This window comes from Euphorbia lathyris, chromosome 2, assembly GCF_963576675.1.
Source record: "Euphorbia lathyris chromosome 2, ddEupLath1.1, whole genome shotgun sequence".
Lineage (NCBI taxonomy): Eukaryota > Viridiplantae > Streptophyta > Magnoliopsida > Malpighiales > Euphorbiaceae > Euphorbia > Euphorbia lathyris.
The window spans coordinates 97,280,429-97,291,545 of record NC_088911.1 but is presented as its reverse complement, the minus strand read 5'-3'; the positions used below and the strand labels follow the sequence as shown (position 1 = coordinate 97,291,545).

At 35.5% G+C, this 11,117-nt stretch overlaps 1 protein-coding gene across 1 annotated transcript; it reads left to right on the top strand.

The window, feature by feature from the left end:
- Window positions 1-1,966: 1,966 nt before the first annotated feature.
- On the top strand, window positions 1,967-6,682 carry LOC136219076 (uncharacterized). Its single transcript, XM_066006303.1, has 5 exons — window positions 1,967-2,536; window positions 4,024-4,861; window positions 4,951-5,206; window positions 6,256-6,318; window positions 6,439-6,682. The coding sequence occupies exons 1-5, from the start codon at window positions 2,194-2,196 to the stop codon at window positions 6,496-6,498; spliced, it is 1,560 nt and encodes a 519-aa protein (XP_065862375.1). The 5' UTR covers window positions 1,967-2,193; the 3' UTR covers window positions 6,499-6,682.
- The last annotated feature ends 4,435 nt before the right edge of the window (window positions 6,683-11,117 follow it).

The following is an 11,117-nucleotide window of genomic DNA, read 5'->3' as shown; positions in this document are numbered from 1 at the left end:
TTAACTTTGAGGATTTTCCGTCCAAAAGGTCCTCTCAGGTATGATTTTCTTTTCCCTCTCACCGTGGTCTAAGCGCACTATGCTAAAAACTGACATTATTTCATAGAGCGTGCAACCTTTTTTGCAAGCGCCTCTCCTCACCATTTATGCTTTTCATATCGTTGATGTCACATGACCAACAACGCCCTACCTAGGAGTAGATAGACGAAAAACTTTTGGGTTCCTAAGGAGCATCATTTCTGACGAGTCCTATTAAATGTGTTGTTTCATCACCCTAGCGAGCAAAATTCTATAAAAGATAGAGAGTACTCTATTTTCCTCTTTGAGATTTTTACTTTCCTAAACTTCTTTGCACTTCCTGATTTCCAGGCTTCATTTTTGTAGTAAGTTTATCTTTTCCCTTCTCTTTTCTTTTGTTGTGTGGAAGTTTTGAAAAGAATTCTCGTAATCCATAAATTTTTATCATCATTGATCCAACCTCCTTTTTCTCCAAAAGGAAAGAAAAGAAGATGGCTCCTCGAAAATCCTAGAATCCTTAGAAGAAGGCTACCATTGACAAGAAATAAAATACTAATATATGGGTGCAAGGCTTGTCCTTGTCCACAGAGCAGATGGTGGAATAGACTAATGAGTTCCTAAAGCTTCAATGTCCCGCGCATGTCCAAAATTTCTAGATTATTATAACTTGATATTAGGTAATATAACATCTCAAATTCATTATTTGGATTTTTAGACACGAGATAACATCTTTGGTTATATACAATGAATTTTTATGATTGAAATAATGAATAAAGGTTCAAATTGGAAACCGATTAATAATTCGGGTCAATGATGACTTTTCACTTCTTTAACTAATACCGAACAATTAAGAGCTTAAATTTCTATTTAGTCATAAAATGGAAATAAATATGAAAATGGAGGGGGAATACACTATAGGAAAACAACAAATATGGATAAAATATGTGAAACGATACCTAATTACTCGAACTAGAATATTTGAGACTAAATTGAAATGTTAGAACAAATTAAAAGGGGGAAATATAACACTAAGGGACATAACTGCACATTTTAGTAATTGGAGAACTAAATTAAAATTCTTAAAACTAGTTGTCCAACACAACCATATGTTCTTCATTATAAACTGCCTTTCTCCCTCACTCTCCGACTGTGTAGAAACTTTGAGAAAGAAAACCCGATCCCTCTGGAATTTTTCAGGTGAGTTTTCTTCCTTATCTTCTTCAATTTTGCATTTGTAGAAAGATGCTTCGATTTTTTATATCTTCATCATAGGCATGAATCAATCACTGTGTGGAGCAATAAGTTCGCTAAATTTTGAATTTCCATGGATGTCTAGGTTATCATAGAGTAATTCTTATTTATTATCTATTTATTATGGTATTGTTCTTGATTATGGTAATATTTGCTTAGTAACAAAATAACAAATAAATAGGGTTTTGTTTTGGAATATAGGGTTATGTTGACTAAAGACTATTAGGAAGTGGTTTTTCTTTCCTTTTCCAACCGCTTAGCTTGATTTCGGACTAAGAACTATTTGGAAGTAGTTTTTCTTTTATTCTAAATATGATCATCAAGATATACATTTTTAAGGGAGTGACCCCTTCTACGTAAGAATAAAGAGTTATATTCTAAATACGAATGAACTGTATTTAGAAATAAATTCTTAAAAAAAACAAGATTACATGTATTTAAGAGATAAATACGTTTATTAAAGACTCCTAATTGGTAAGATTGAACCACTCTAACAAGGAAGAAACGTGTTTCTTTCGGAGGACGAATAGATATCCGATATAGACAATGAATTCGATAGGCAATTAGAATAGAACCGAAATATTCAGCTTTATCAGCACAGGGGAAACTTCAAGTTACTCTTTGCTAACTTTTAAACCACCTCATTTCATTACAACTTCCCTAATATATAATCAAACATAGAAATGGTATTCTCCTAATAAATGTTTTGAGATGATTAAATTTTAAAACATAATATAAGACTGCAGTTTTTGAAATGATAGGAGAGAAGAAAAAAGGAAATTAATTTTGAAATTGATAGAATCCAATTAAACCCTCCAGATTAGCGCGCCAATTTCCTCTTTTCGCTTGGTCATCCTCTCAACATTTTCCTCTGATTCCTTCACCACCAACTTCCTCTGGCTCTCCTCTCTTTCTATCTCAACAATGGCGGACATGGAACCCCCTTCCTTCTCTCTCGGCCTGGATCTCGATTTATCCACTCCACTCCAACAAGATTCCCACATCAATCCAGCTCCAGCTACGAGCTCCCATACTTTATCGTACCATGAGGACGATGATGAAAATTTCGGACGCCGAGACATTGATTCCATCGAAGAAGATTTCGGACTTCAGGTTATGGATTCGGACCCTGAATCCGGACCGGATTCTCCCCGGGTATTCAAGCGGCTGAGACGAGGCCCGGCGGCAGAGCAATCGGGAGTGAGATTTTGTGACAATGGTAACGATGAGATTGAAGAGTTCTCCTCACAAGAAGATTTTATTAAAGGTAATGATGCTGAATTCGAAAGAATCTAAACTAGGTGTCTTTAGCTTGTTTCCTTTTTTTTTTCTTTGCCTATTTATTGATTGAGTTGAGGGTTTAATTTGATGGATTGGGATGAGATTCAAAACGAACCCTAGACCTGGGTTCGAAACCAACATCTCTTCCCTTCCCTACTCTGTACTACAAGTAAGCGTAATTGATGTACAAAGAAAAGGTCTGAATGTTGCTTAATGCCCATCATGATTATGGTTAATGCAACATAGATTGTAGGTGCTTCCTCTGTCTATTTGTGGTGCATGAACTGTGTTATCCTAAACTTCCTGTTCAATTTCAAAACATCAAATAACTCATGTATTTACTTTGCTTTTCTTCTGTGTTTTTTTTTTCATATTAATATAGTTTTTCTGTTAGAGTTGATTCCTATGATGAACGGAAACGGAAACATAGAAACATTGAAATTCAAGCTGGGATGCGTTTCCGTGCATCATAGGTACAATGTGACTATTTCTATTTGGGGTTTTGATCGTTGAAAGTGTACTGGAGAAAATAAACAAGTTGAGAACTAGCCTTGCGTATAGATTATAAAGTGGCTAAGTGTTATGCCTTTACACCCTAAAATCTTTTGGGGTTTGATCATATTATTACTATTAGAATAGCTTTGGGATCTTGTCATACTTCATTTCCTTTCTAAAGTAGGGGATGGAAGACATAAAATCTTTTCTTACTGTTTTTGGTTGAGAAACCAATAAAGTGAGAACATTATGTTGCCTGTGCCACTCATCTATCTTATGGGTATTCATAGTAAGTGCATAGCATATTATCCCCATGATCTTCAGTATTCTGGGTTGAAATGTAAGATATAATGCACTACAAGGGGCATATCGTGGAGGAAATGATTGGTTTAAAGGATTGTATTTGGGCTTTCAAACTGGTTTTGGATAGAATTAGGAAATCTAAGTAAGCAGGTTCCCTGTCTGTTTTATAACTTGTCTGAAGCCTTGGATCCTGGATAGACTCGAGTTAGATTCTCATCAGTTATCATCATTCAGGACCTACGATCACAGGTTCATCCTATGCAAGTTGTTTTCAAGCAAAATCTTGGCTGCAGACGTGGCCTCGGCTCAGGGAAGACAATTACAGGGATTTCTGAGGTTTAAACTTAGTATTGAGTAAATTAGAAATATACTATATTCCTAGAAGGTTTTGTAATTTGTTTCCTCGTAGCTTTTGAGTTTTATATTAGTTTGTAACAATTTGGTGAAAAGGACTTATCATATTTTAAATGTCAGCTTATCTGAATACTCCTAACTTCCTTTGTTACTAGCACCAATGACTATATTTGAACCAACATTTGATATTTGTTGTTTATTGAGTCTGTCTTGTGTTAAATATCACTATCAACTTCATGAATAGATTTACATGATCAGATATTTTCCTAACACATATATATATATACACATAAGAAAAAAACTAATCTGTTCTTTCTGCAGATGATAAACATACATCAACATACAATTCCATATATAGTACCTCAAAGGTCCCACTATGCGGTCGTGGGGTTCTAACTAACCAGTTATCAAGTCAGTTGAAGGAAAAGAACAAGGGAAGGACTTCAGATGCTCCATCTTCTTCCTGTTTAAGGACAGGCCAGAATGGGTTCATACTTCCAAAGTTAACTGTCAGTCCTCTTCGAAAGTTTCAGTTAGTTGATTCGGATACTGAAGAGCCTTCTAAGAACAAGGGAAGGACTTCAGATGCTCCATCTTCTTCCTGTTTAGGGACAGGCCAGAATGGGTTCATACTTCCAAAGTTAACTATCAGCCCTCTTCCAAAATTTCAGCTAATTGATTCGGATACTGAAGAGCCTTCTACTGACAGAAAGATTCCAGGATCTGATTCATCCTTGAAGAAGAAGAAGCAGCCTTCTGCAATTCTACCTAAAAGAAATTTATCACCACAGAAGCATCAAAGCGAGGATTTGTGGAAAGATTTCTCTCCAATGAAGAGTTTCAACATCTCAACACCTGCTCTAGATGAAGTCTGTGAAGAATATTTTCGGTCCGTTCGAGATAAGAATGCATCTGCGAAACTGGGTAGCCATCTATATAACGAGGGCAATGTAGGCTATGAGCAGGATGCAAATGCCAGCTCAAGTGTTAAGCAGTCCTGGAATTTAGCTGACCCTGTTCCTCCAGCTCATTGTTACTTTTTCCATGATGATCCAAGGATTCAGATACTAGTCCGTTCTCGCTTACCTCACTTTTTCCCCTTGGGTATTTCCAAAAGCAGGGAAAACCAACAACCTATTGAACCGGTCATCAATTACATGTAACTTGGTTTCCATTGCTTCTACTTCAGTTGTTTAAATCTGTTTTTGGTGTCAATCAGATTACCATGTATAGTTACTGTTATTTCAGGAGTCAATTCAACGGAGAAGCTTCTAAACACAGGACAACTCAAAGGAAAACTAATGAGATGGGATCAACAAGAGGAAGAGGAAGAGGAAGAGGAAGAGGTGGATCAAGAAAATCAAATGCCAAAGAAGCAGAGTCTTCTGTGGGCTGGGTAGACCCCAAAACTAGTACTACCATTCCAAAGGATGCTGGGAAAAGACGTGTGCAGGCCAATGGTCAGGGTGGTGGCCGGTGGTATACATCCCCCGAGGGGAAGAAGGTATGTTAGATTTCTGTATTGCGAAATGAAAACTTTCAATGATCTTAAATTTTTGTAGTGACTATCTGATGGGAGATTGGCTTATTCTATTCTTTTGATATTTCAACCTATGCTAAAAGTTCTGTGTCAAATCTTAATTAACAATTAACTTTTGATGCCCTTTTATCCATTGAATTGCCAGCAATAGTGCCAGAGACAGAAATGGAAGTTTCTAGGAAAACCACAACCTTTTGTTTTGACCTTTTTTGTTTGTGTTCTATTGTGAGAAAGTGGTTAAATAACTGCTCCATATATAAATTTCAGGGTTATAAACTCTAAAATTGCAATATAATTAGGAAGTTTGATAATAGACTGTCTTGATGGAAGCTTGTTTAGGGTAGTAAAAATATTTCGAGATGGTTTTATTTTGTGGCTTGCTCTTGATAAGAAATTGGCTGTTAAAGTTAGACACCTCATATGGTAAGAAGTGTGTTTTTTATGCATCACGAGGGAAACTTCGCAGCACTTATTTTTTTTATTATTATTATTTAGTGTCAAGAAACATTTTGAAGGTGTTGTTGAAGTGATTTATTGATTAACAGGAGTGTTATGTTGGCAAAGGGAAGTTAGATGGTTTTTTAGAAAAGCTACAGAAAGAATAATTGCATTCACTCGTCTCCTACAGTTTATATGGGATTTGGGAAGAAAGAAACGTGTCATCTTTTGTAATGAGAAGTTGAATGTAAATAGATTTTTTATGTACGATAGCTTCCAGAGTTCGATATACAATTTAAAATTCTCAAGCTATGCATAGAGATTGTCAGGAATTGGTTGAATTAGTCCTAGATTTTGGACTCTTGTTGCTGAGTTAGTCTTTCTTTGTTCAATAAATTCTCTTTTAAACAAAACAAATTGCAATACAATTAACATTTAAAACTACTGAAGCCTAATTCTGCTGTTAAATTATGAGAGTTTCAGTTGGATTTATCAACAGTTTGCTTTCCTTTTAAAAAGATCTTTTCGTCCCTTGATAGTTGGCAATTTTCTTACACTTCATTATATATATGTAGGTTTATGTCTCGAAAGGTGGGCAGGAGATGTCTGGTCGAACGGCATATAGACATTACAAAAAGGTAAAGTCAGTGATATGTTTTGCTTCCTTTTCATTGAATGTTTTTGAACTAAATTCCTATAGTTTCAGTCTCAAAATTTGCTGTACTTGGTTTAATCTTTATCCTCCTTCATGCTGACAGGATAATGGAGGGTTTAGAAAGTCGAAAAAGAAAACTAATGCCAAGAGGAAGAAAAGCTGAAGGAACTTTTTTTAATTTTGGCTATAGAAATTTTAGATTTGAGTTGTGATGTTCATCTGTATTAAAGTTTACATTTCCCATTTGTGATCGGTAGCTGTTTCTCAAGAACAACCATCTCATTTTCATTGTGGATGTTGGTGATAATCATAATTCATAGGAAGAAGAGTAGTTTTTATTAACTTCTACACCATATCATTGATGCAAGTAAACTAAATCTAAATTTCATAACCATGAGATGCACAATAATCCACCAAAAATTCTAAACTTATTTTCTAGCTCAAAGCAAATGAACAATTTAAGGGATAATGTATTAAAATAGTCTTATGGTTTTTTTTGGGAAGTATCGATTTAAGCTCCACGTGCAAAATAACATTAATATTGGCTTAAAGTATCAATTTAGGCCTGATAATAGAATGTGAGGTAATTGTCGTATGGCATGATAATGCCCTTCTTCAAAATTTAGCCGTAACAACAGAGGCTTTGTTCGCCCCTCCTCCAACCTTGCTGCCACATCCAACATCCTGGCTGACTGATTAATTGATTCTGGCGGCACAAATCATCAGCTAACTGCTGATCTTAGAAATCTCCATGTACATTATAAAGAAGTCACTGTAGGTAATGACAATTTTATAATTATATCTCATGTTGATAAATCAAAATTTGGTGTCTCTAGTTCTTCCTTATAGTTTTGTGATATTTTTTTTATGTTCATTAATATATTGCATGTGTCTTTTCTAACCCATTCAAATCCAATTCCAATGAATTTTTTTTTTTTACTAATCACTTTGTTTGGAAGGATTAAAGACAAAGAAACAGATTTATCTAAGGAAATAATGAAAATAGGTTCTACATTATGTCTCTTCCGCCTTCGATGCCTCATCAAGTTCAAACCTTTCATACCTCTCTTCATTTATAGCATGCTCGTTTAGGAAATGCAAATTTTTCCATTGTTACATATACTCTTGTTATGAATATTCAGTTTGTTGAAGAAGGTAATAAAAATTCGAGTTTGTGTGACTCATGTTGTGTTAGCAAGATACATTGTCTTCCATTTCCTAAAGTGTGATTTTGTTGCTTGGATCCTTTAGATTTGATATGTTCTGATGTGTGAGATCATGTCCTGGTTAATTCTCATGATCAATATTGTTACTATGCTTTGTTTTAGGCTTAATATATCATAAGCCCCCTGAACTTGTCCAAAAATGTTGATTGCTCTCTGAATTTACATGTTGTCTCGTTAGCCTCTTAAACTTGTTTAAAATAATTCATTAGCCACCTGAATTTATTTAAAGTGACTATTGCCCCCTAAACTTGCTTATAGTATTCCATTTGTTCCCGGAACTTGTTTAAAGTGATATGCATTTCAATTTGTCTAAATCTGCAGAAAAAAAAAATCAAAACTTAAAAAATAAAGTGTTAATTCGTGATTCTAAATCTGTAAAACAAATTAACTTTCTGTTTTATATATGTTTATGGTTTTTTTATAGATTTAGGGACTTAATCATAACACTTTAAACAAGTTTAGGTGCCTAATGTAAGTCCAAGGTCAATCAAATTTTTTAGACAAGTTCAATAAGGAACTGATGTATTAAGCCTTTAAACAATATTCACATGCACCTTAATGACCAAGTGAATTTGGTCATTCACCGTTAGATCTAGACTTATTAAATCTAAGCCGCATGATACTTTGAATCTCCACCTTAGGATTCTAATAAGCTTAGACCTAATGGTGAATGACCAAATAGTGCATGATCATTAAGGTCTATGTGATCAAAACCGTTGTTTTATAATCATTATAGTAAACAAAAATTGGCCTTATTTTGTTCGTTTCGAATCTGGAGTATTAAGTGTCTTTATTAAGTTCCAAACACTTGTTAAAAAATACTTCAACCGACCAATTAAATCCTTTCAAGCTGATTAGGATGGAGAATTTCAAGCATTAATGGAATATTTGTCCACTAATGGTATCAATCAACATGTGCATTGTCTTTATAAACCCGAAAAAAAAATAGATATGTCGAAAGAAAACACCGTCATTTAATTGAAACGGGCTTGTGTCTTCTTCATTACTCCCAATTACCTTCTAAATTTTGGAGTTATGCGTTTGATTGTGCAATTTATGTTATCAATTGTTTACCGGTTCCAACTCTTACTTTTTGCACACTTCATGAAAAACTTTTGAGACCTTTCTTGATTATACCATGTTACGTGCCTTTGATTGTTTATGCTTTCTATGGCTTCGCCCATATAGTTCATATAAATTACATCCCCGTTTACGCAATTGCATTTTCTTAGGATGAGGGTTATCATTGCTATGACTGACTTAGTGATATTCTTTATCTCATGTTATGTTATTTTTAATGAACATTTGTTTTCATATGTAGTTGCTAGACTTCTCTCTCATTGAACATTATTCAAGAGCATCAGTGGCCATCGTACCCGGTTTCTGCTTTCCTTCTTTTGTTTAGTTTTTTTGGCTTTTGGTCTTGTTGTTGTTTGATCCTTAACTTTTGTCTTTTTTTTCTTGTTAATAATATTTGGTTCTTTGTTTAGTTTTTTTTACATGGTGTCAATCTAGTCGGGATTTGTGTGAGTCTTCCCGTACTTAAGATTGCAACTGGGATAGAGATTCACCTTAATGGAGACGATGAATTCCCATTAACTTTCTTTATGGGATGGGGATGGGGATGGGAGACAATTTTTCTAGAGGCAAGGATGGGGCGGGGACGAGCACCTCTCTCCCACTATACGGGAATCCCATATATTTTTAATATTATCAATTTATAATTACTTGTTTTGCAACCCATAAATGGATTATCCAAATCTTGAAGAATTGAGCGTTGGAAGAAAAAAGACACCATAATTGAATTAATATTATATTTCTCCAATCACATACACTAAAGAAAATGTTATTTAGAATTTGAGTAACGGGAAATATCCCAACGAGAACAGGGACAGTTTTTTCTTATTTCATCAACCCACATGGATGGAGATTCCTCGTCTAGAAGGGAAGATGATGAAGGGAGTAGTCTCATCCCCACCCATCTCATTTTCAACCCTACATGTGCTAAGTTACTTGCTTTTGTTGAAACATCTTTCCACATAATTTTGATTTGACAAAATTGTTTAAGTATAATTGAAATACATATTCTAAAACACACTAAGTTTAAATGCTTTGATTTATTCTACTAATGTGTTTGTTCAATGTTGAGTTAAATTGTTTATAAGACACAAGAATCAAAAGGCCCAAGCCCAATACGGAAGTCAAAGCCCAAGTCAAACAACTCAGTACTACTCGGCCCGCGTTTTGTCAAAACGTTGTCGCTTTGGACAAAACGCAACTCAGCGAAAGAAGGATCTAGAAGACCTTCGGGAACAACTTCAAGATGAAGCTGCTGAGTAGATTCGACAAACGTACAAGACAGCAGTTGGCTAAGGAAAACTTCCAGACAAAGTATTTCTACTTTGGGTAAAGTTCAGATGACATAGTATGCTGTCCAGTTGACTTTACCATAAAAGGAGAGACATTCTGCTGAGCTGACCGAGGACAGAAGATACACAAATCTGATTGGCCGAGAGCTCTGAGCAACTCAGGATGACAACGATAGGAAGCTGTTTCTCTCTAACGGTTATTTCGAAATTCGAAATGACCGATGCCCAGACATCTCTATAAATAGAGTGCCATCAGAAGCTTCAACACTTACAGAACTTGATCAAGCCATTACGCTGATCAAATCTCTACGCAAAGTTCTGCAAGCAAAAAGCAAAGCAACCTTACACTACATTCAATATCTTTTGTGTAAAAGTCTAGAGTGATTATTCAATCATCTAAGGTGTCTTAGCAAATCATTGTTTAGGACAAACACTTATCATTTCTAGAAAGTAGAAAGGAGAGGCTGAGTACTCGGTTATAGTACTCAGCGAGAGATTAGGATTGAGTAGAGGTATAGAGGAAGGTACTCTTGTTATACTTAGTTGCTAAGATTGTAAAAGGTTTGAGGCTCTACCTTTAAAGAGCTCAGTAGAGGATTCGAAATCTCGGAACGTGTTCCGGGGACAGGACGTAGGCTTAGAAGAAGCCGAACCTGGATAAATCTGCTGAGTAACGTATTTCTTACCTTAAACTCCTTATATATATTGCTTGCTTAAATAACCAAAAACTGACCAAGTTAAGAGGTCAAGCTGAGTTGTGCGCATCGAACATCTGAGCTCAAGAATAGACTTTAAGTGCTATCTCCTGACTCAAGTCAAGAAACTGACCTAGTCACCAGTTGACTAAGCCAGTATCTTACTGATCACTCAGCGCCGCTGTTGAATCTTTTTTCTCTTTAGAAAAGAATTCTGCCCTAAGGTTAAAAAAGTTTAAATAGTTCCTAACCCCCCCCCCCCCCTGGAACTATACTTCCAACGTTATAAGGGACCAACAAGTGGTATCAGAGCTTAAAAGCTCACTGTAAAAGGTCTAACAACCTTGAGCTGATCCCTACCATGGGAGAAAACAGTACTCGGTTTCTCCCAGGAAACCAAACAACTCAGATATTGCCTGAGGGGATGTCCATCACTCGGCCTCCCCTATTCTTCGGGTCTAACTATACCTTCTGGAAGAATAGGATGAAAAA

What these genes read in the sequence shown, in the direction of transcription:
- LOC136219076 (XM_066006303.1), top strand. Translation starts at nt 2,194, where the DNA reads ATGGCGGACATGGAACCCCCTTCCTTCTCTCTCGGCCTGGATCTCGAT. An exon ending in CATCCCCCGAGGGGAAGAAG is followed by an intron (nt 5,207 to 6,255) that starts GTATGTTAGATT and finishes ATATATATGTAG; the next exon opens with GTTTATGTCTCGAAAGGTGG. An exon ending in CATATAGACATTACAAAAAG is followed by an intron (nt 6,319 to 6,438) that starts GTAAAGTCAGTG and finishes TCATGCTGACAG; the next exon opens with GATAATGGAGGGTTTAGAAA.